The following is a 26,243-nucleotide window of genomic DNA, read 5'->3' on the forward strand; positions in this document are numbered from 1 at the left end:
CGATAGATATGCTCGCGGTATCAACTAATCCTACACCGTGCAAGACTCCTTCATAATCCTGCTTCACTTCTGCACCACAATACTAACGTCAAATTTGCAGTCAACCGCGGCGGGAAAGATGTTTCCCTTTAAGAGAACGCCTGGGAAATTCGTGCGAAATCCCGCACTCCACTATTTAGCCAGAAATGGTACATTCTGCTTCCCACGCCGAAAATGTTTATCTTTTCTGTCTGATGGAATGGATTCTTCTGTGCGTAATAACAAATGGTAGCAGATGCTGGCAAAACGCCACCAACGCTGTCGACAAGCTAGCGTTCACAAACAGAAGCAAAACTATAAATTCTAAGCCACACGTACGCGGTGAGAAATGATAGTCTACATTTGGGCGCTAACTCACTGGCAAACTCTGAAAACCTGCTGCTCCTTTGTGTTGATTATTTATTCCTAACCTCCTAAATGCGAAAATGTAAGGTTTTAAGCAAATGGATTCTTAAAGGTAATGGCCACAAACAGATGAAATTATTTACTCCTCAATATAATTCTAAAAAAAGTCTGTGAAACAAAATCATTCAAAAAACTTCATTTACCTTTTTGCACCGTGCTACAGACACCAACATCATCTCAGTTTTCAATTTCTAATCACAGCTACACAAAAAAAGATTTATTATTACTGTTTGCTCGAATATTATCACTCATTTTCACCTTATCAATCTAATCTTTGCACCATATATGATGCTCTCTATGTCGCTGCCCTTCTATCATGTGCTTCTTTCTGAATAAACCAACCATCTGGTAATGGAAACAACCTGCTTAATTCATACCACTCAGCTTGCCAGGAGCTATTTGAGTAGTACTATTTTGCATTCTGCTCCGTATAGGCAGGTTGCCAACATACAGACTTGCTCCATCATCGCACCATTTTCGCTTCTGTCACTTCATGTATTTGCATCGCAGCTTGTGCAGAAGCGTACGAGTTGCAGCTTCTGTACGAAATTATGCAAACCTTGCTGCGCTGTAAATCATGCTTGGTGGAGAGAATTTAAATACAGACGTAAGAAAGCTTTTTATACAAAAAAACCAGAACGTTAGATAAGTACAATTAATTTACCAACAAATATGGAAGTATATGGAAATGTTTAAACTTTAAACTTATTCCATAAAAAAAACTTAATTTTACTATGTGCATATTTTTTATAATTTTAATTTCTTTTTTTTTTCTTCCCATTCAGCTCTCTTTGGATTCATGGTGGTCCAACATCCGCCTTCATACATATCATCACGGCAATCTGTCTGCTATTACCTCGGCTGCTGCTCGAGGCAAAAGTGATTGAAAATGGGCTCCTGCCAAGAGGTAATGTACACAAAAGCTTAATTCATTTTATACATTTCCCCAAAAAAAATATTTTCAATACGACGCAAAACGAAAAACCATAAACATGTGATATAAATAGCGTAGCTCAACTCTTCCTCTTTCCAAAAAGGGGAAAAGCCTTTCATTCACAGTTTAATTCACCCAGAACGAAATACTTTTTGCGCAGATTTTCGTTTTTTGCAGCCTATTTTGAAAAATACCAACCATTTTCTTAGAAAATTACACAAAACGGTTGTAGGAAAAAAGAGAGGAGCGTACGACAGCCGCTTTCGCTGTGTCGCTGCACATTATTTCTAGCCCATTTACAAACATTCTACCGAAGTAGCTTTCGAAACCGCAACGAATGACGCTCACTAAGCCCCGTGCCCTTGAGAATGGGAAATTATACCGGGAAAATCCAATTACAGGTCGTCGTAGCTGGGAAAGTAGAAAAAAAATGAAAATAAACCACAATAATAGAAATAGGATCAAGTGTTAATAGAGGGCGGTTGCTTCCCGGTACGGTGCAACCCGTTTTGTGATTATAGTTATTGTGTGTTTAAAAAAATGGATAAAAGGAGGAAAATTTTCAAAAGAATCGCATTGCCGGCATTTTACAATTGAAGGAGGGAGTTAACATTTTCCTAGGAAAAACCCCATAAAGGATATCTATATGAAATAGATTTCTGTTTTTTTTATTTCCCTCGTACAGTATAGTATTATTTTAATGAAAAATATTACAAAGCGCATTCCTTATTTCACATACTTTTCCCCACTGCGAAGAAAAGCTCACTGGGGGTCCCCACAAAACTTTATTAAGCCTTCATATTTCTCTTTCTTTCGCGTTTTGTTGTGTTTTAAAACATCTCACGAGTGTGTATTCCCTTTCAGTCGATAAACAATCCGCCAATTCCACATTCTCCTACACAGATGGTTAACCTTCTTCATTCCATTCGTTAGCTTGAGTTCAGTTTTCACCGGCACGCTAAAGCTAAAGCGACTAACGACTTTCACGCTATTTGCACCGGTAGCCCACCAACCGGAAGCGGAAAGCACTATTTCACCTGCGAAACTTTGCTAATGGAAAAGCTAACTGAAATTAAAGATGACAATAAATAAGAATGAATTAATGTGCAGTTGGAACGCACGGGATCCGAAACTCTACCCCGAAGCATATACAAGGGTGGTCCCCGTTCCGGTCGGGTTTCACCCTCCCCGGGGGGGAGTATATTAGGAACGTTATGGTTTTCGAAATTCTCTTAAGCACAAGAGTGCTCTCTCTCCTTCCCGGGGACGAAAAACCCAAGCAACATAAATACCGTAACCGTTGATCGGTATCCAACCACTTTTCTACCGAGAGTGCTACCCGGAAGTGGATAGTGCCCGGTACCAGTTTTTGGTGGGCGATTAGTTTGTTTGCCGGTGTAAAATATAATTCCCCAATTTGTTTTGCACCCACAGCCACAACCGTCCGGTGTGCTACCGTACGACTTTTCTTAAGGACTTTCCCAAGAGCTTTAAAATGTCAGCTTTGCCAGGATCACATACCGTGGGTTTCATCGTGTTACAAGCCACATTTCCCAGACTTTGGCCTACGTATCGGTGTCATAATCCGGGTTTTCCCCCAACACCACCCCTGAAAAGCGGAAGGATCTTAATAAGAAGTCTTTACGCGTACCAAATGCCATGGTAGGTGTAATTTTCCTAACCGCGTTGTCAACAATGATTCCGCATCAGCCCGATTATACGATACATGGGATACGGCGCTGTCATGCTTTATTATTGTAATAATTAAATTTTCCTACCCAGTGGAGCTTTTCCTTCCATCAAATGGGAGGAAAACACCTTCAGCTTAAATGATAATGATGAGCGGAAATTAATTGGATTGGAGAAAATGCAGAAAAGCGCTTTGTTTGTCGCGGGAACCATCTCTCATAACAACACCGATCGCATTCGCAATGCAAATAATTGGATTTTGAGTGTTTTTTGTTTGTGTGCTGAGTATCATACACTTGCATCATGAGCAACAGGCGCATTATTACGCTTCAAACCTGTCAAACAAAAATGCTTATTAAAGGATATTGAACGTGTTGTACATTAACACTTTGACGGCCGATCACACCACTGTGGTGTGATGGTAGACACATCGGTTGAAAGCCGATCACACCACAGTGGTGTAATGACGCGAGTATGGGTTTTTGTGTTTTTCTTTAAAATGGTTCAAACCTTGGGCTCAATGCGATGAAAAAAAATATAGTTTTATTCATGTAACTGGGACTGGTAATGCTTTAAATCGTTAATTATTTAAGAATAAATAATACTGATACTGATGATAACAAACCAAGCCCGCGAGACGTGCTTTGAACGGCGCAAACGGTGCCGGCGACCAGTGAAGTAAACAATGAAAAGCGTGCGGCTGTCAAAGTGTTAATATTAAATTATGTTTCACGTATTTTTTTTTTCTTTTGGAGTTCCATATCGGATTGCACGCTTAATCCATTTGTTGCATTTCCTGTTTCGTATTGCTTTTCAACCGGTTACGGTGAGCCACATTATCATGAATTGTAATTAGTCTAATGCAAACCATTGGCTGGCTCACTCTTGTGGGGCTTGTGTTCAAATTACTTCACTTACAAATGAGCCTAATTGGATAAAACTAGTGCAACGCATCGTTGTACTGTTGAAAGCTAATGGCATTGAAAGCAGAGTGGCTAAACATGTATTTTAAACCAGTGCTTACGAATACGTCATATTTTTAAACTTTTCTGTTTATAAAGCAAACTTAAATATAGCTTATATTAACAATTGTAACAATTAAATTTATTTTTATATAAGAAGACAGAGGAAAAACAATAATTATCTTCCTCCATATTTTCCTCGTGTTTTTCCCTGTGACACAAAATGGCTTGAGTGCCTTATAATGCTTTACGCTTTGGTGCATAAAATCCCTTCTAAAACCCATGTTAAATATGTTCGCTTATCGACAACATCGATATAAACTTTTCCTCCACCAACATGATTTAGTTCTACTCTCTTTAACCTTTACATCCGCCATGCAAGGGAAAAGTTTTGAGTTCCGAACTTACAAAATACACTACCAAAAGTAGGCAAAGGGATAAAATCGTCCTCATGATTTAAAAATAAGTTTTGCGTTGCGTTGTCCTGCAACAAATTCTGGAGCACCCTAACAAAAAAATCCTGGGCACACCCATGTCCATTGACTGCCGATACGGATAGGGTGCGCAAAGTAGGAAAGATCCTTGCTACAGCAGTGGCCAATCCCTCCGTTCAATCACCGTTTGACATTAGCTACGGCAACATTGGCACCATCTGGTCACATTCCCTCACGCGCGCACGCTTGATAAAAATGTGTCCGCCGTAAATGTTACTGCCGGAAGTTGTGCTCGAAACCGGAGTGTGTCCTCCCGGTCGTGCCAAGCGAATGACAGTGTACGCCTATTACGCGCGCTGTCAGGCTTTGATTTACAACGCGCAATTTCTACGGTTTGATTTTTTTTTGTACGGTCGATCAGCACATGGGTACCAAAAACCGGGTATTTAATTTTCGATTTTTCATGTTGTTTACAAACGGGTACAATTTTTGGTAAAAAATTTTAAAGGAATACTTTATTGGGAAATGTTAAGCGAAATAAATGTTTTATGTACTGCCGGTGAGAATATGGACGGAAAAAGATTTATTGGACACGTATGGAAGAACGGAAAAACATATTAAATGGAAATAATATTTAAAAAGTTACTTAAAAACTCATTTAAATAAATGTAAAAAAATAATTTCCTCATAAACAACAAAACCTTAACAGTAAACAATTTGATAAATATTAATAAAAACATTGCAATACATTCAAGAAAGGTTCAACGATTCACCGGAACAAGGAACTGACATTCAAGAAATAACACTTTTCCTTTCAAACTTTTCACACACTCACACACATACAAAAACTCAAATGTAATTGTAAATCATCCTTGTTCATTTCCTCTCCTTATCTGGGTGTTTTATTTTTCTTCTATTTCTTTAACATTTTACCACAATGTACACGTACACCTTCCCCATTGGAGTTTTGCCTATTGGCCTCATTCGAAAGGTTTAGGGATGACAGGGTTTGTTCCCCCCGGGGGAAATCAGCCCTTGGTGAAACTTTTCTCATAAAACACATCACTTGCCCGAGACGTTGCCCCACCCTCTCCTAGCTCCCCCCACCCTTCTACAAACCTATCCTTTTTTTTACCTCACGAGACACTCCATCCCACAGCTCCAAAGGGAATTCGCCAAGGAGCAAAAGAACTCGAACCAAAAGAGGTTAAGGAAAGAATGAATAGAAAATCGATATACGAGATAGATATCGGTGTGTGCAGGGAGGGGAATAGATAATTTTCCTTCTACAATGTGCAACCAACCGAACAGCCGTAAATTAATAGCTTTTAAACTGTAATTTGCTACATTTTACTGGATGAGTGTGAATCGGAAGAGGGCGAAAGTGAAACAGAGGACAAACGCTTGGTGACATTTAGCTCACCAAAAAAAGGTTATTGACACTTTTGTGAACGATTTAAACGGTCTTTAATGATAAGTAAATTTAAGCTTTAAGATCAAAAGATGACGTAAAGAAATTGAGAAAGTCATTAATTAAATCGAAATGCCTCAACACAAACGCACATCAATGGAAGCTGTTACGAGCAGAAGCTGTCAAAGCATTTTATACTATTTCTTCATATTAGAAAAATTTACATATTTTAAGGAGTTTTGATACAGGTGTGATGCAACAAACATCTACACAATTGTGTTTTTTTTACCTTTTCCATCAACTATTTTGTCTACTTTGCTGCAACAGCCAAAGGCAGAAAGCGCAATAACTAACACTAACGAACGACAGCTGTCACCGTGATGCTGCTTCCGGTTTGTGCTGATCACTGAGAAAAAAAATGTAGCTCAAATTCAATACCGAAACTGATTGGCTGAAATCTCTGTTCTTGGCAGCAATTTTTCCACATGCGCTCTCTGTTAGCGAAAAGCGACTCGAAAGCGGGAAAGAGGATTTCGCGACTATTTTTAATACACCTGACAGTGCTGTCAGATTTCGCAAACAAATTAGATTCGCTTGATACTATTTGACATATTGCAAGCCTGTTTTTATTACGAATGAAAACGTGATCTAAAATTATTTTAAAGTGGTTTCCTTTTGATTAAATAATTTTTACCATTTTTATGCATTTATGCTGCTTCCCAACGCATCGCTCTATTATTGCACAACTCTGTTGGATAGTGTTTAATTTAAAGCTATTTTAATTATTCCTCCCGCAAAAACTATCAAACCAACCTTCCTTTGGGCAATTTACTTCCAACACATTCCAAAAACCAAAACTCCATTATGCTTCGCGTTGCGGATCTAACAGGCTCAGGTGGCTCATAAAAATACATCATAAGAAACCAACATAATTGCATGAGTTTGCCAAAAAGCTTCTCCTTTCCAACAGCCGACCGAAAAATGCATAGGTATAAGATCTCACTAGCAAAAACAAAAACAAAAAACCGCCCCAAAATAAGGTAAAGTTTTTCTTCACCACCCTTCTCCAGCATAGAAAAAATGCTTCATTTCCATTACCTCAGTGTTGATGCAACCTAGAGTAGAAAAGTTTTCACCTGCCATCGTCGAAGTTGTTCTTGGTTTTTGTTGGTGAAACTATCTTTCACCGGTCGAAGAGAAAACTTTGCCAAAAAAACGTAATGCAAATGAGGCAATGCAAATACCGGGCGAGACGTGTAGTAGTAGCAGCAACACTAGCGTATTTTTTCTTCCCGTTCCTTCCTCCAGTTTGCACTGCAACCAATTTTCACCCGTAAAGGAAACATAAATTGTTCGCATAAACATATCCTCATACCGTGTGTCTGCTTTCTTTGTCGTGATTGAGCTACCGGAAGTTAGAAAGAATGTCCTTCTTGAGGGGGGAGATGCCGAAAAAACCACCAAAACCCTAAGGTAAATACCTGTTTCACGCTTGTCCGCAGAGTATGTGTTGGGTGTGTTGGTTATGTTGCCAACAAGATGGTGCCCAACCGGAAGCTGACGGTGCGATAAGGAAATGCCAACCATTTTGCTGTAGGTGCTTTTGGGGCGTACCTCCGACGTGTTTTTATTTTTCCGATAGAAAGTATTACATGAACGCAACAAAAACCGTAACTATTCCAACAACACTAGACGTAACATGAGGACTGTACATATGTTTGCTCATTTTTCGTATTATGATTAAGATACGGCAAAGCCTGAAACACTTTCAATATCAGTCACATTATAATCCATTAAGTTGCTTATCACAAACAATGTTGACTTCATCCTTCATAATAACGAAGAATCTTTCGACAGGAAAAAAGTTTCTTTTTTTAGATAGAAAATATTTGCATAATTTTTTTATGTAAATACCTTTTTCTACTCAATTGCATCTACTTAGCGTCTCGTTGCTTCAGGCACCTCAATCACCATCAGCCTAATCGAACTGACACACAGAAAAAAAAACTCCCCTTTCAGAGGAGAGAAAAAAGAAACGTTTCGGTCGAGGGAAATTGATAAATTGAATCCATATTTTCTCATTCACCCATAAAAGGATGTGAGGTGAGTGATTGCCAAAGGGGGTGTGTTGGATCCTTTTTCGTTCCATTTTTTTCAGTCAACAGTACAATTTCACTATCGTCTCACTCCACAACACCTCACAAATCGGCGAAGGCGAGTTCGAACATGATGCTTGCTGGATGTTTTGTAAACATTCGTCCCACCCCCCACCCACCTCTCCCAAAAACCGAGGGGTCAGTTTGCGTGTAATGGGCATTCGAATATAGGCATTAGGGCTTAATTTTCTTAACCCTTTTGGCCCCCTTCTTATCATCATCCCTCCCAACAGTATGACCGTTGAAGGATACTTTCTTCACTGTTACATTTCCGGATAAGGTTTGGACACTTTTTGGGGGAAGTTTATAATCGTAAAGGTAACTCAACCGAGGCAAAGTATATACACTAAATTGATTTTTCTTCTTTCACTTCGATGTGCCCCGTTTCCATCGGTTTTCGGTTGAAGACGAGTAAAAGCGAGGTTTTCTTGGGGATGATTTTTGGGTAAGCTTGAAATAACGAATCCCTTTTCTTGGTGTTTCAATGTTAACCGCACCTTGCAGATGAATTTGATGAACTGGAATAAAGCGATATTCACCTTCGCAAATAGAACAGCAGTGAAAATCATACACATGGAAAATAGAATAAAATAATGGCAGTGTATTTCACCCGAGATTAGGCTAAGGAATTATTTAACAGCACGACATCTGTTTGTTGAATTTTTCAATAAACATTTAAATCATTTCGAAATATAACTTCCTTCCAAAATAAATGTGTTTTCCGATGTATAGTCAAAAGCATTTACCTAAGGCCCATTTCATTCTATTCTCATTCAACCAAGAACATAAATCAAACAACGTTAGCTCGTTTTGTGCTGCCTTAAGCAAACACTTATGAACCTTCCATTCAATGCTGGCCACTTTCACGTAATCGACGACTTGAAAGGCAATCAAACCACAAGCTGCCTACAACCCAAAAAGGCTCGGATATAATTTTCGCTTTTATAACTACATCCCAAAACCCGACGTCCAAGAGAGAAAGTGGATGAATGCAACGCACCGACAAAACATTGACCAACCGATGATAAACGGTTTCAATTATAAATGCCACCCAAGCCAGTACTGTACGCAGTTGCAGCTGCCAAAGGGGGTGTTGGACGAATGCGTAACGAACCATAATTGCACTTTCAACGAAACAAACATGATCAGGTTTGTATTTCGTGTGCTTGAATTTTCCCGCAAACCCAAGGGACAATCCTTTACGGGTGAATGGAACAGTATGTGAGCTTTGGTATTTTTGTGTATTCGATTATATTAACATCTCTTTATTTTTATTTTTTTTGTCTAGAACTTCAGAATTCTTCTTTTTCTTAATTTTTTATGCGATTCGATTGCTTTAGATAATTTCAACAAAAAAAGGTTTATCACAAATGGTAATATTTTGTCTAGCAGATTGCATACTTTTAGGCGAACTCATCCGTAAGGAAATATAAATATTGATATAAAACAAATTCAACTATCGTCTCAGCTTCATATTTCTAGAACTGTACTCAAAGAATAGAAATCTAACATAAGTAAAGGTAAAATCCTCACTAAATTAATATATTTCACGTCAAACCCTTATCCTGGATACATTTCAATCCACCCCCCATGCGAAGCCTTATATCATTCTCGCTCGCCTTTATGTGTCATTTACATTTCTCCTACAAAACCAACCAGGAGAGCTCCAATAAATCCCATTTTCTCAGCATTAAGTGGCAAACACACAACGCTGGATAATCTCTCCCGGTTCAGTAATCTCGTGTACTTTAGAATTCGTACGATAGTTACCACCATCAGAGCCAGAGATAAACCCATCGCACCTTGGTGACCGATAAAATCCGAACAATTGCCCTCCGGCAGCAAACTGTCCCGTTTTGGGATGGTTAGCACTGTAGCACCCCGCTGACCACATTTGCATAACTAATGATGCCTTTCTGACTGTGTCTGACTGACGGTGGCGATACCTGAGGTGTCCGATGCACCGGTGTTTAGTCATCCAGAAAAGATGGCTTAGAACGTTCATCAACTTTAGCCCCGTACCGGTTTGCAAGTGGATGAGTAATGTGCAATGGGTCTATTCAAATTTCAATCCTTTGAAATTGGAACATCAAATAAGCAAACGGTCGTTGAAAAGGCCGTCAAATCAAGCGATGAGTTTTGCAGGGCAAGCATCATGAGGAGGGAGCTCCGATGATGACAAAATTGTTTCCTGAAACATTACGCTACGATTCCAACAAAACCACCATTTTAGCGGTGTAGAGAATTATTTCATACTGTCTTTTACTAACTAAATGACATCCATGGAAGGCAATATATTTAATCTTGTTTATCAGACACTTAGAATTCTAAAAGAGACTCGTGATAAAAATGATTGAATACTTCCAGCCGCGACAAACCAGTAGAATTGATTTTTTATACACAAACTCATTTGCATTTCAACTAAAAAAAACTTGTTTTGTATGCAAATTTTAATCAAATAACACCAACATCATGTAAAACGTTGATATAATGCGGACTGGCGAAAATCGATTACTCCTTGAAGACTGAAGCAAATGGCGCCTAACGAAACTATCTACTTCCTACGCCTGGCCATGGTAGCCATTGGTTGGTGTTGTTTATATTTTGTCAAAATGAAAAAAATAAAAACCAGAAATCTAACCTTTCTTTCAAATCTAACCATTCTTCGCGCCGGAAACACCGGGTAGAAAACAATCCAACGTACAGTTGATAAAAGCGCCAGCAAAAATTTCAAACTATCCCACCCGACCAGTCTCACACCGTAGTTAAGCTAACGGCCAATCAAAGGCTAACAGGATAAAAGGCAATGATCCTATTTTATAAACGAACGTACACGCTTAGTCGCTTCGTCTTTGTTTTGGCCGGAAATAGAAAATGAAGGAATTGTGCAAATCGGAAAACATGTATAACAAAAAAACAAGCAAAACATGCGTCCATCTCATCGGGATCAGAAGAAGAGGAAAAAATAAAAAAAAATAAAATCAACAACCAATGAGCAAAGCTCCCGTTTTTTGCGGATGGAAGCGGAAATAGATTCTATCTTCTAGTCCTGAAATACCAACTTCGCTTCGCTTTCTTTGCATATACACATTCAAGAGACATTCGCTTCTTTCGAGAGGATTATGTCTTACCGGTAATGGTGTTATTAGTGTTGTTTTGTTTTCTTTTTCCACATCTTCACAGCTACTTCATTTCTTTCATCTTACTTTGTGTTTTGTGTTTGAATAATTTCCTAAGCATTCTGCATATTTTTTACCTGTCTTATTATCTCTTTTCTTTTTCTTTTCTTTTTTTCTCACTTTACTTATCTACTTTATTCCTTTCAATTTCTGTTCTCTCTTACAATTAATTATTCTGTTTTGTATCGTTCGTTTCGTGATTTTCCTCTCCATAGCTTTCATTGAAATTTGCTAACTTACCGTGCAATCTTTGTTTTGTTTTTTTTTTCATCAAAACAAGTGATTCTATTGTCATTGAAATCTAAAAAAAACTTTTGAATTGACACATAAAATCAATACCTTTTTCCACCACCCAGCAATAAATACACTGAAAGCGACTAAACGTGGAAAATGACACCACAACTACAAAGTGATTTTAATACAATGAAAATAAATGGCATAAAATTGAATGAATAAAAAGCACTGAAACTAAAGCGAACAAAAGCAAAAAGTTTTGCAAACACCACCATGTCCCCCAATCCACGGTGAGCAACTTCTTATTCGTGGGACATCTTCAGGCGTCTGCTTGCATCTTGGCTGGATGGCAGTTTCCCTTAACGGTGCCATAATTGTATTTGCCACAGACATTTTAGCTCATTTCATTTCGTCTTTCTTCGCGACTTCAACGGTGATGTGTTGCTGTCGTGGAAAACATTATAATAGGGAGCGGTTTACCGGTCGGGAAGATTCAGGAAGGTGAAAAATTGCGTCCCTTTTCGCGTGAAGGAATGGCTTTGATGTCAGCTTTTTATCTGCATTTTTCCGATTGTGGTATTTTGTTTATTTTTTTTTAACGGAAAAATGTTGCTCTTTTGCATTGCAGCAAGCATGTTATTCGTGTTTCACTTTCCGTGGATGAAAGATAAGGTGCTTTAAATGCAAATTGCATTTGCACTGCTGCACATACACTGTGGGAGAGGAGAGTTATGAATTTTGGTTTGTGGATTGTTTCTTGCTGAAATTTTGTGTTGAGGATTGTTTTCTTGAAATAAAACATCTTGTGATAAGATCAACAGTATTTTTGATCTAGAAAAATACCAAAAAACTAATCTTTTTTTCATGGAACTTCTAAAGAATGTCTTAATGCCTTAATTCTTCGCCTTATTAATTTTATCTATTATAATAATAAACTCACTTTTTTTATTTCCACTCAACATCGATTTAATTAATCGTATCATCTTCTTCTTCAATTATCAACCATAGCAAGGCAAGAAAGCTAAACGCTTATACAACTTAATGCCTCAGCTGTAGCTATTTACGTGTTTTCACCCACTGGGCAGAAGACAAGCACGAACACAAAAGAGCAATTCGAAAATATCCTAATTAAAATTCCTATCTCAAACCACTCCATCAGCGTACAAGCGATCGATTGTAAATTCTTTACCCTAGACAAGACGAAGCCAGCAGCAAAAAGTAACAGTATGATTATAATGCGCTGCACAAAGTTTACACCGTAAAGTTTCGCACCCCAAAAATAAGCTTTTGGTTATTGGATCCCTCTTGCTTTTATATCCACCTCCTACGGAGATACAAAACCATTGAAGGATAATCTCGAATAAGGGATACACGGAAGGTTTGGTTGGAAAGTAAAACATTTTGCGGCTATGTTTTAAATTGTCTTCTACGCAATTACCTCCACAGTTATTCCCTCCTCGCCATTGCCACCGGAGAGTTTTAAGACATTTCTTCAAAGTATGATTACAGAATGTTCAATCATAAACTAGGCGTCCTTCCCGGACGAATATCATCATCGGTTTGAAGCTAAAGCAGTTGTCACTGACTTCCTGCAAGTCGCAAACCCCGAAAGTATCAGTTGGCAGCAGCAGCTGCTGACGAACGGATGGTGTTCTTCAGCTCTCCCTTCGTTTTGGACTTTCATGGATCTTTCTTGGATTTTTGGAAAATGTCGTAAAGTTTTGGATAACACTAACAAGATTTCTCCCGCAGGCGCATCAGGAAGGATGGCATTATCGTGCACTAAGGGATAGCATCTCGTGTTCAACTTATTCCTGAACCTTTTTCCTGGACATTCGAAGGTTTGTGTTCCCATTCCTTCGCGCCACACAGTTAGATAAACCGAATGGAAATAAACAACTTCGTTTCCGTCTTTATATCGGTCCTCTTTATCAGAAACCAGCGTTTGGCTTATCGCCTACGGAAATGCGCCATCTTTCAGGGGGCATCTATAACAGCCGTTTTATTCTTACTGTGTCCACATCTTAGCAATATAACCATTTCCTCATACGGGGTTAACATCGTAAGAGGGGTTGTTTTGAGGAGAGTTTTTTATGGTACTCGAACTCTGGTCCGATTGAGGTTGCTCCCCTGAGGGAACTTTCTTCAATATCCTCAATATTTAGGTGCATTGCACACTGGGAACTTAGCAACAGTCCCCCGCAAATATGCGTTTTTTTCTCTCTCTCTTTCTCTTGCAATTATGCTTCCTTTTACCTATTTTCACCACAACAACCTTTAAGGTCACTCAATACCCACATTGAACGATGACATCGAAAATTGAACAAAAACACATGATAGCGTTGTAGCGCCTGGAGCAAATGAGAAAAAAGACATTGGCTCGTTTACAAAGAAGCACGGACATGTCCTCTTTGCGAACCATACACAAGGACGCAATGTCGCCGAAAGCCATTGCATTGTATATCCACTCTGTGGAAAATGGAAAAACTGAACATAAAAAAGGGGTTTTTGTATGTATCATGCCTCATCCATCCTTTTTACACTTCTGGTTAACTCTTCACAGGGCAGTTTCTGGATGGAAAAATAATAAACATTGCACAGTGCACTTCTGATACTCCAAGCGATGGCAAACTTGTCGGCAAAATTAAAGGGAAAACGTTGCCATCCCGTATGTTTACCCGCTGACAGCGGTGATGGGGTTTATGACGGTAGGGAAGAGAAATTAAAACATGCAATCGAAGCGTAAACACATTGACCTGCACATTTTGATGAGTCAGCTAGCAAAATTGGCTTGCAAGCCATCAAGATTTGCTCCGTTTTACTGCTTTACTTATACTTCAAAAAACACGACAATAAAGCTTTGTAATTAAACCGACTGTAATTGGGTCTTGGGTGTTTTGCGGAAATTGTGTCAGTGATACGTAGAAAATAAAGCAATATACGCTATGTTCCCCAACTAATTGCGCTTGATACGTTTTAATAACATTGGCTCTTTTAAGTCATGTTGCTGTGTGCTACTATCGCACACTTCTTACATTTCCCATGAGAGGGCGCTGCGGTATTGCTCTTTACGATTGCTATTGCTTTTACCAGTGATGTCAAACTCATTTTGGCTTGCCTGACTACTTACTTCAATTCAATTTCAGTGGCAATTGAGGCCGCAACAATTTTTCGCTTTTTCCTTCAGTTAATTGTCCACATCTGCAGCAAGGTTCGAAATTCTATCGACTGGACGACTGTTTCTGGACAGGCTTAAAATCCAAATCCAGGAACCCATGGAAAAAGGGCTTTGGTGGGCTAGAACAGAATCAAACGTTCGAGCTGCGCCTATTCCGGTTCTCAGAATTGATATCACATATGGTATGACGGGTTATTCGTAGAGAGAACACATATTACAGTACAGAATTCTCACTCTTTTCGATGGGTTGAAACTAAGGATTTGAATCTTTTACTCACTCTTTTGAGAATCATTAAAACTCCTTTCATTAAGTCCTTTAACTAATACTTGTCGTTTTTCACTGTGTGCTTCTGTGTGCCAAATAATGACTCACTCTTAAGCGTTTTTACTCACTCAATAAGAGTGAGTAAGAATTTTGTTACTCTTTTTGGATTTAAACTGTTACTCATTAGTCGGCACAGAGAGTTATTGAGTAAAAACGTAAAGGAGTGAGTAAAAGAGTCATTAAAACTCCTTATGCTGAGTTGAAACCATAAACTCCTTTGCAAGATTAAACTCACTCACTCTTACTCAGTGTGCACATCTCTAACACATATGGAAAACGCTCGATAGCTGAGCAAACCTGTTTGCGCGGAAAATCGTGGAGAATTCGTGGGAGGAAATAAAACTCATAAGCTGTTTGAACTTGAAGAGGGATTCAAGAGCGTGTAAAAAGAGTACATACATAACAAATACAAATTATTCCTTAATTTTCCAAGCCGCACAATCCAAGCCAGATATTAATCGATGTTCGATTCCATTCCTTTCCCGGATCGGGCTCGCGGGCCATATGTTCGACATGTCTGCCTTATGCTACTATTCTATTATATTCCTTAGTGTTTAATTAAAAAATAGCTAACTTAACAATAGCTCTCCATTGATCCGTTAAAACACTCTTAGCTTTTCCCTTTACAATCCTTTTTAATGCTCATATCAGTGAAAACGCCACACCGATTATAAACCTCTCATTACAAAGCTTATTTACTGGCTGTTGCCTCACGAGGACGATACAATAAATTGTGGTTGCCACACTAATTCCCGGCTCATATCGCTTTAACGCACCACTCACTTGACGACTAATCGGAATCCCTTTTCCGACCCATCTCCCGGAAACTGCATCGCCCAACGAATGATGCCGCTTGGTTTTTGGGATTGTGGTTTTTTTCCCGCTCCCCCAAAATACCATACTGCTGTTCTAATGTTGATAAAATAATAAACCTGCCCTCATTCTACCACTGTGTCTTCCGCCAACGTACCGTGCAGTGCAGAGAAGATTTCTTGTTTTCAAAATTTCCCATCTCTTCGGCAGCTTATAGTGTCAGAAAGTGTTTCACTTCTTTACTTCCCTCTAAAAATGCTGTACGTTTGCCACCGGTTGTTTTTGCTTATCGGCCCGAAGGCGGGCAAAATTTCCCACCAGTTCCGTTGGATTTTTTCTCAACCTTCCGCCGTACGCCAGTGATTCACTCGCGTCAAAAACACCGTAACTCACCCGACCCCACCCCAATCCTTACGCTTCGTTTACTCGTTGAGCACACTTCAGATTTCACGGCACCACGCATTTCACGCGTTGCAGTGGAGTTGGGTAGAAGAAACAAAAAAATAAATACTCCAAAGGAAGTCATCTTTCGTCCCGAAACCCGACCGGGAAAAGCCGACGTCTCGATGCCGTCAGTTACGTCCCCCCGATTGCCTTTGCTGTGAAAAGCTTCCTGATAGGCTTTTCCGGTAGGATTTTCCACCGGAATGAGCAGCATGAAAAGCAGCAGTGAACCACTTCACACCTTCCAGTTCCGTTCTGACGAGTGCTCGTCGGCAGGACGTTTACTGCGTGAAATCTAAACCCTTGTGTAGTGGCGCCAGAAGGTCCATTGGACTAACTTTTCGCGGACGACAGTAATTAAGTAATGGTGTGAGTCGCGGGGGAAAAAGTCAATCCTGTTACAATCGAAATTGTTGCTTCACAAATAGCGACACGTGTGAAGGGGGTTTTTCCTTTCCAGCTTTGTTCATTTAATCGCTTCATTCAATGTCATTAGGGCGTGCGATGCTTTGAAGAAGACTGAAGTGGGAATATTGTTACTAAATTTATTACTTGGAAAATACTGAAGCTACTTACTTCAAGAAAATTAACTAGATACAGTTTATAACTCCTTTTTACCACTTATTTTAATTGTATCAAAAGCATTCCTCTCACGATAAAATTGTCCAACAAACAGGTCCAAAATGTGTACAAACTGTATATTTTGCTCCCCAGCCCACGATCGTTCCAAAACATCAGGTTATGTGGGCGTTACGTTAATGTTACCCGTGTACGCCACATGACACGCGCGTGCCTTAACATGGTACAAAACATTTCAATCAATCAAAACAAACTTATAATTGAATCATGCCGGCATGTAACATGGTTTGTTGTTCTGGTAAGGAAGGGAAAAATATAAACTTTTGCGGTGTAGCACACATATGCACGCACTTCATGTTGTAGAACAAACTACTAAGGGCAACAAATTAAAGGAAAATGCTCTACGAATGTGACTTTTAACCTTTCCATACAAAGTTCTTTAAATGTTTTTTTTTCTTTCTCTCTCTCCCCACATGTCGTCTGTTTCTCCAATAAATCCTCAGCTATTCTCGCTTGTTGCACTTTCCCGCTTCCAAACCTGCCGATTGTGAAGATTGGCTTGTTGTGCGACATTGCGCTTGTCGCTTACAATTTTACTTTCGTGTTTCGTCCTTCTGAAAACTCCTTGTAATGCATGTACGCTACATTGTGCGCGTTGGAAACTCGGAATCGTGTTTCAAAAGAATCCTTTACCACCAGTGTGTCAGTGAAAAAGGTGAAGGAGTGCTTTGAATATGATCCTTCAAGTCGCCTGTTGGCAACAGTCTTCTTGTAAGCGTTTTTTCTTCTGTTTTGATATTTTTTCATGATCCATCACTTATCTTCCTTCACTCGTAACGAAAACTCGGCAAGAGGTTCATTTTTGACTCCCGGCCGAAAGGCAACATGCAGAGCGGAAAAGTTACTGCCGGTGGGTTTTTTTATGTATATTTTTGTCGCTTTTGCGCTTTCCTCCCTCGTGGGATAATCTTTTTGGTTAAAGTTTCGTTAACTTTCACCGTGCAAACAATGGCACAACAAGGATAGTCTTTTTTTAAACCATGTTCAAGATTGTCCTCCAAAAGCTGAGTGTGCTACTTCACTTTTTAAGCAGGAAGTGAACGGAAAATGATGCAGGAAGGATAGGTGGCAAATGCTAACAAACCGACAACTTTTAGGGTTTGGATCATAATTTTTGGGATGGATTTTTTTTAGACACTGGACTTTACTCTTCTTTCGCCCAATCCCCACAATAAGTAGGGAAAACCGTGGGAAAAGTTGCTGATTTAGCGTAATCACTTTCTTAAGCATAGAACGCTTTTGGGAAGGCTCATCTAGAAATAGGGGAAAAAAATTACTACAACAAAAAAACATCTTCAAAGCAATCATCTTGACACCTCTTTTTTGGGGGATTTTTCAATAATTTTTGGGTTAAATTTATGCAAAACTTAGAAGCGTGAGAAGAATGATCAAAAGCTTGTTTAGTTCTGGGAATAATGATCTACTTTACTAATAATCTACAATTGATGGGCGCAAGAGAAAACATTAGGAAAAACACGGATTAAGGATAAAAAAAGTTTGTGAGCACTAGTTTTAGTATGTCCTTTTAGTAACAAAAAGTTACGAAAATTTTGTAAAAGTTTTATGAAGTTTTTTTTGCTATTCTATACAGAAAAACCACAAAATAATTTAAACGCTAAAAGTAAAAAACCATTTTCGTATTGTTGAAACCATCCTCATGCATAAATCATGACCGTTCCAAACTAACCCTAGTACGTCAACCTGAATTTAAGTACCAGTAACAAAGGACAGGTTACTCGCCAACTGTTAAAGAGTTTTTTGTTCTGTACGCCTTTCGTTCAGATAGTTTCTTCCCTTTTTTTTGTGCGCGCATTTAGTTCTACTTTAATCCTTCCAGGCCTAGACATACCTAGATCCAGTCGTTACTCATACTATCTGGAAGTGTGTGTGTGTTTGCGCTCCTTCTCCACAACCCAGAAATGATGGAAACACAGAACAAGGCACATCATTAAAATCTGTTTAAGATAACAATGGGAAAAGTAAACTCAAATTCACTAAAGAGTCTGCCGCTCGTTTGTCGCCGATTTATATCTCCCAAAGCGAAGCAGAGGTAACATCAAGAAATCATGTCGATTTGCAAAAGAATTGATGCCATTTTCTATCAGCTTTTTCTTTTGTCTCCTTTTTTCAGCGAATTGTTTTTTTTGCATATAGAAAAATGGGTTTATTTTACATTGAAGCACAAATTCCAGTCGGTAACGATAACCACTTGCAAGGTGAAATTTATTCCAGCTTCTTTCACACAATGATTTCAAGCAAAAGCTCCACATTGTGCCCATTATGTTCACGTGAGTAGGTGGAACTTTATGTCGCGTAATGTCTGCATGTTGTTTCAGCAAACAAGTAGCCCGAGGGTTAAAAAACCTCAACCTGCTCACAAACCCGACATGCGAATGGTACGAATGGAACAATGTTGTTCACCAGCGAGTCATGTTATTGTTTGTGTTCATCTGCGTTCCCTCCCCGGTGGAATACTGCCAAACCCACGTCCCAACGAGTTGGCAATAAAACGGAAGCGTAGTGTATCAAAAAAAAAGACGGAACCGCTCACTTACATCATCCTGGCACGAATTTAACTGCCTGCACCAAAACATTCACCAAGAGAGATGAATTGCATGGTGGATGAATAGATGCTGGGAAACTTTACACCCGGACCACATGCTTTCCATGCAAAATGTCTTCCGTCTTATTACAAGATGTGCTCGAAAGGGCATCGGCACCACTAGCGGTGAAGAAACTTCCTTGTGAGAAGGGCATTAGCAGTAAGAGGATTAACCTTTTGGGAAGCAATTATTTCGATTGCCGAAACACGTTACAAAGCGTTACAATCGAGGGTGGAATGTAAGGTTCACCCTTACCTGCTTACCTGTTTTGTGCAAAACTCATCGAATTATCGTTAATCCTTTTCCACCAACCTGGAACCCAAATCAAAGCCACGATTGAAAACATATGGTTGAGACTTGGTAGACGATACGCCCCTTTTTGTCAATGCTCGTGAGGTTGATTAAGGGCACCTAAATCCTAGCGTTTAATTAAGATAAATAAATTCCACACATAAACAATCCCCTACTACCCTGTAGGCAAAAATCCTATGTAAATATTAGGGGACATTCGGCCTCGGTAAACATAATTAAAAGATTAAATTTATGTTCTTACTATAATGTGTGACCGCCGTGTTTTGAATTTATAGCAAACAAGAGCATAATTATACTGCTAAATCTGTAAATTGGTGTATCCCCATGCTGTCGAGCAAAGGTGTTCTGTTAAACACATCACATTCATAGAGTTGAATCTAATGACCATTATTGCCGTTTTGAAAAAGAATTTACGGTTTGTTATTTTCCGGCTGTTCTCTATCTACCTATCCGCTTAACTTTATTTAAGAATTTTTTTATGTACAATGAGGCATAAACAAACACTTTTACTGTAGAATTTATTTTAACTTCCCTCGAACAATGAGACAAGAAAACGTTTCCCGCTACTATTTCTACTCATATGGAGACGCCTGGTTATTTATGCTCTTAATGGAGACGCCTGGTTATTTACGCTCTTAGTGGAGACGCCTGGTCATTTTTGCCCTCAGTGGAGACGCCTGGTCATTTATGACCTCAGTGGAGACGCCTGTTCATTTTAGACCTCAGTGGAGACGACTGGTAGATGACATATTCCTCGTTTTTTTTCTTTATGATTTGCCTTCCTCTGTGCTTATTGAAAAGATATCTTTTAGCAAAACCACATCATCTTTTACGATCAACCATGGAACCTCCCAACAGCAACATAAATCACTATTAATCAAATTACATGACCCATACTTACAAACTTTCGCTTACTCCTCTTACTTCTGCTAGTAATATGTAAGAGGAAAGAATAAATGCCGTAAAAAGTATCACCTCCGAGTGAGAAATAGCTTAACGGATGCTGTGACCGGTCACAAAGGTCTCACCGCTCTTCTAATCAGAAATAGATCAGATTTAATTGCTTCCAGTCTCTTCCTGGCTGTTCTTTTCTATCTACCATAACTTCATTCGATTCGTTCGTGTGGTGTCAACGACACCATACTGTGCTGCCGGATACGTCAGGTTAGGGTGGCTTTAAGTGCTACATCACACCGGCGACCGGAAATAGTTTCCATCTGGATGACCTTTCCCCTGCTGTTGCAAACCGAAAAGTCAGCACCGATAAATGATCCCCAAGATTGAGACATTAAACATCTGAATCTATTTACTGGACAGGGGAAGGATGTGATCTGGACATGAGATCTGTTGGAAGGAGGTAATAAAAACTGAATGAATTTTAATCTTATTACTTATGGGGCTAGAGGCTAGTTCCCCTCATTTAGGGATTATTCATCTATTACGTAGCGTAACAATTGTTGTGTTTTAACTCCCTTAAACCCTGTGATAAGAAAATTTTAATATAAACTATCGTCTTTTAGCGTGCATAAAAACACTTTTTTATCCCCGATTACGATAAAGAAAGGTTGGTACACAAACAAAGATATTTCATTCAAAACCCTAATATATTTTATTAATTATATACTTGTATTTTACCCCAAAACATCAACATTTAATTTTCACCTTATTGCCATCATAAACCATCCTTGTTACTGCATCGTTATCAATGTTTCTTCTGTTTGCTTCGTTGACCTACTTGCTCATACCGCTTTTTTGTCGACCATCAGCTGCTGGAGCACTGTTAACACTTTAACCTACCAGCAGCATTCGCCGTAGGGTTTCCATTAAAAGCATCGTAAAAGATTCAATTCTATCACCCAACAAACACATCCCGTGAACGAACCTCATGCAACAGCTCGAACAAAGTTGTACAACCACTCAAACGAATATCGAATCAAGATATCACTTTTTTACACTTCTACTGCCTTGGGAAGCTGTACTACAACTTTGCCACAGTCTTTGAAACGCGAATGCTCTGCCACGGGTACGAAAGCATCATAAATGGTTTTGTGGAAATATTTATAACCCTACTGCGGGAAGCGACGTAACGAAAAGAAGAACCAATGTTTTACCCTTACGTAACTTCTTGTGAGCTTTACATTTGATTCGATTTTTTTTTTTGCTAGAGAAAAATCGATCTGATCATTGCAAAACAAGCTCCATTTCATGATATGTTTTTTTTTTCTAATGTTTGATTTTGCTTCTTTTTACGATGTTCACAGTGTAAAGTTTCGTTATTTCTCCAATGCACAATCTTGCATTTACACTCGCTGGACAAAAGTGCATTTCTTGCATCCTGCAACGCTACCAGAAGAACGGACGCGTAACATAACCCAACATCCTTAGCACTCGGCACGCATGCTGAGCGTGAATAGAATCGTTCAACAATGTCCGACGGCAGGATGGTACCGTTTCGACAGCAGCTTTTGAGGTTATAAATTATGGTGCAAAAAAAAGAACGAAGAAAGAAAGTAAACCGAAACATACAATGTAAAGCGAACGAGCAAAATTGAGTTTGCCGTAACTATTGTTGTACCACTTTCATGGGTGGACGATCGGACCAGTAAGCGGACTAAAAAGGTTGTATGCCATTGCTTCTACGGACAATCGGATTGGTAATGGAAAACACCGCTCAACAAAGGCTGCAAACGAATCTGATTATGGCAGCAGAAAAATGTAAACAACCCACAGCGTGTGGTTGTGGCCTTTGGTCGTGATTTTTTTTTTTGTTAAATATCAAACCATTTCTTAACGTTCATACAGGTTTGTGTAAAAATATAAATATGAATAGAAAATAAAGCTTGCAACGCCGAGCTTATGGTAAATAAATGTGCAAGAAGTCGGCATTTTTAATTTTAAACTTTTTTGTAATGAGTATTGCATACATTTAGGCGCGTTTCTCGCAAACATAATCGAGCGAATTAAGAATTAATGTACTCAGGCTACTATTTGTTACGCGCGTTCATGTATTCCAAATGAAAATTTCTATTCTGTTAAATTTTTTTTAACAGTCTTTTCAACAGATGAAAATTCCACTGCATATACTACAATCATTTAACCTGCCTATCGTTAGCTTATTAAAAAAAAAAAACAAAAATCTTATCTTTTTTCTCGATAAAAAATAAAGAAAATCTGTAAAAAAAATATAACAGCAACAACAAAAAACTTCCCCTTATTAAGGGTTTCATTAATTAAGCCTAAGAGAAAAGGGCACTCAAAGCGAAAGTATGCGAAACTGCACCAGACACCGGCCACTGAAGGTGCGGATCGAACAAGGCGGGGTAATTAAGCTGATTATTTTCCTTCTATCTGTTTGCGTTAAACGTAAAAGGAGAAAAAGAAAAATGCTGGAATTTTTCCTACACCACAGTATTGACATGGAATGACTTTGAACGCAACATAGCGTAAAGAGAAAAAAAACGAAGCACTTTTTACGTTCTTTTTCCGGACCCAATCAGAGGGAATCAGTAACCGGTGACCGAAGCATCGAGGCATTCCAAGCACTTCTATCCGGCCGGTACAGTCGGAATGGTCAGAATGAACCATGGTTGCCGTATCAGTAACCCTAACATTCCGAACCCGGTCGGTGCTGGAAGCCGTTGCACTCGTACAGCTGCAAAATTGTGCAACGGAAAAATGTAATTAGAACTAATGACTTCCATTCACATTATTGCGCTTCACCGGAACAGGTCGTCTGTCTGGGTGGGGTGGAAAATGGTGGCTGACGGGTTAGATTGTGGATTTACTTTTTATTTTCCATCAGCTCTTTCTCTCTCTTTCTCTCTCTCTCTCTCTCTCTCTCTCTCTTTTCATAAGGATTGAAAGTGTTTCTTTCTATGCTTGTCCCTCTAGAAATCTGCTCGGTATGAAAAGCTCATGTGTACCCAACTGCACGAAAAAGATAGGAAATTATCTACTGTCTGATATAATCCCTCAGACTAGGACTTGTGTAAAACACAGCTTGAAAAGCACCGAATTTTCTTGTTCATAATGTATTATATTTTTGTAATTTGTTCGTTGTATTTGTTTTTTATTAATTACGCTACTTTTATTTTTTTTAGTAGTTATTTTCTATTACTTTAAAATACATTCATTCATTAATATATCACACAAAGGCTCTGTGAATGAGGAATCTTTATTTTATTTTCTGTAAAAAAACGGAAATCCAATTATTCATTCTCAGAAAATCAAACCCAAAGCAAAACGCAAATAAAACACATTTACACAAATAGAAATTACAAAACCAATACAAATAAAAAAATCGCAAAATGGCTCCTACAAAAGCATTTAAAAACAAAACAAAACTCAAAATGACGAAACAACGTTGTGTTGTAAAATAAAAATATTTCACACCCATAAACAAACGAAACAAAAGAAAAAAAACATAAAAGGGTAAAGCGAACGTGTAAAATATAAACAAAAAAAGCAACAATTTACTTCATAGTTCCGCACTCTGGCACACAATTTTGCATCAATAGGAGGAAAACAATGCGAATAAAAAAAACCATGCTGGCAGCGATGGGTATGTTGCCACCTTAAAGCCTACTGTGTACAAAACCCCCCTCACCAACGTTACCATGATGACGTTTAATTAATCACGTTTCCTGTGTTTTTTCTGTTGTATCTGCGACACTATACGCTTTTTTTACACTTTTTTCCAACCGTAAATTCAAACGCCTTGCAGCCGGATAATAAAAATTGTCCTTTTTTACATTTTTCTCGTTGGCGTTTCTTACTTATAATAAGAAAGTGCCTGAGGAAAGGATATCCCTCAGTAACATCGCAACGCTAGTAGTAGTACAAGGATGGTCTAAAATGGAGAAGAAGAAAAAAAACTCGCCCGGACAGTTTCAAAACAAGGAGCAAAAAAAATTGGGATGGAAGAAATAATTTCACCGGCAGTGGAATGTGGCAGAGTGAATGCGTTTGCCGCAAGCAATTTGTTATTACTTTCCGCGTTCACGCTTTCCGGACAGCTTAGCCGTCAAATTGAACGATTAGAAGCTTCGGACCATTCTCGTGCATTAGCTAACGAGAATACAGAGTTGATGCGGGTAAAAAGTAAACGAAAATGTTTGCTTCATTGTTCCAGTGATGGATAAAGTCCCTTGGAGGCTCTTGGGCCTATCAATACAAAACTGCATACAAACAAAAACGATACTACCGATATTTGTTATTGAATTTGATTTACTTACCCGTGTAAACGATAGTTTGACACCTTTTCTTTCACAAAAAAAACTACCGACACTTTCTTTTTTTCTTTTCCTATGCACAAAGACACTTACGCACTTCAGTGTGCTGAGGCACATTTTAAACAATAAACTTGCCCACAATGGCCACATTTTTTCAAAACATGATTTACGCAATAAGCAAAAGCCCATTGAAAAAAGCACATTTTCACCCAAAAAAACACAACACTTACATTTTCTTTTTCTCTCTTTTTCTTTTACACACATTTAAAACACCACCCGCGCCCCACATAACCTCATTTGAAAAAAGGCTTCTACACAATAGAGACTTTTAGACTTTCATTTTTTTTCATTTCATTTTTTCTATGCACAAGGACACATACACATTTCAATGCGCTTAAACACATTTAAAAAAAAATTAACTTGCCTACAATGGCCACATTATAAATTACACAAATTCACACATTAAAGCAATAAGCTCATGGTGAAGTAGACATCTACACAAACAAACGCTTTTTTTTCGCCAAAAAACAACCGACACTTGCTTTTTTTTCTTTTCCTATGCACAAAGACACGTATGCACTCGAATGCGACTTAAAACACATTTAAAACATTACACACGCCTACATTTTTTGATTCACAATTTCACGCAATAAGCAAAAGGACATCACTTTTTTAACAAAAACAAACAATTAACACTTACATTTTCTTTTCTGTGCCTTTGTGCACTTTAAACACACATTCTCACAATTAAAACACCACATGCCCTCATTTTAAAATGCACATCTACACAATAGACACTTTTTTTACCAAAAACAAACACTTAGACACATTAAAAAAAAACTACACACTGCCTACAATGCAATGGTCACATTTTAAAATACACAAATTAACGCAATTTTTTCACCAAAAAACAACCAACAATTTTTTTCTGATCATAAAGGATGGGAGCCGCTTTCTGCAACTACCGAAAGTTTTATTCCATTTTTTTTAACTAGCCGAATTTAGCATCACTTTTATGCCGATTCGTTGCGATAATACACTGCACAACACAAGTGCAAATCAGTTTCAGGTTAAGTATACACATAGTACACGCACTGATTGTATATAGCCTTACTCACACACTCATGTACCCTCCGGCATTAGCGTACCTTGATTGCTCCGGTAAGCGCAGATCGAACCAATCACGTTAACTTGAGTATCGGTGGTACTCTTCTTTCACTTACACACTTTACGCGTTGGTATATTGAACACGCCA

General features: G+C 38.7%; 1 protein-coding gene across 2 annotated transcripts in view; it reads left to right on the plus strand.

Moving 5' to 3' along the window:
* The window catches only part of LOC125760992 (protein tincar), a 97,603-nt gene that overhangs the window by 61,961 nt on the left and 9,399 nt on the right, over positions 1-26,243 (plus strand). For both annotated transcript variants that reach the window (XM_049421704.1, XM_049421705.1), the window contains exon 6: positions 1,230-1,351. In XM_049421704.1, the coding sequence (XP_049277661.1) occupies positions 1,230-1,351 (122 nt within the window). The remainder of the gene's footprint in view (positions 1-1,229; positions 1,352-26,243) is intronic.

This window comes from Anopheles funestus, chromosome 2RL, assembly GCF_943734845.2.
Source record: "Anopheles funestus chromosome 2RL, idAnoFuneDA-416_04, whole genome shotgun sequence".
Taxonomy (NCBI): Eukaryota; Metazoa; Arthropoda; class Insecta; order Diptera; family Culicidae; genus Anopheles; species Anopheles funestus.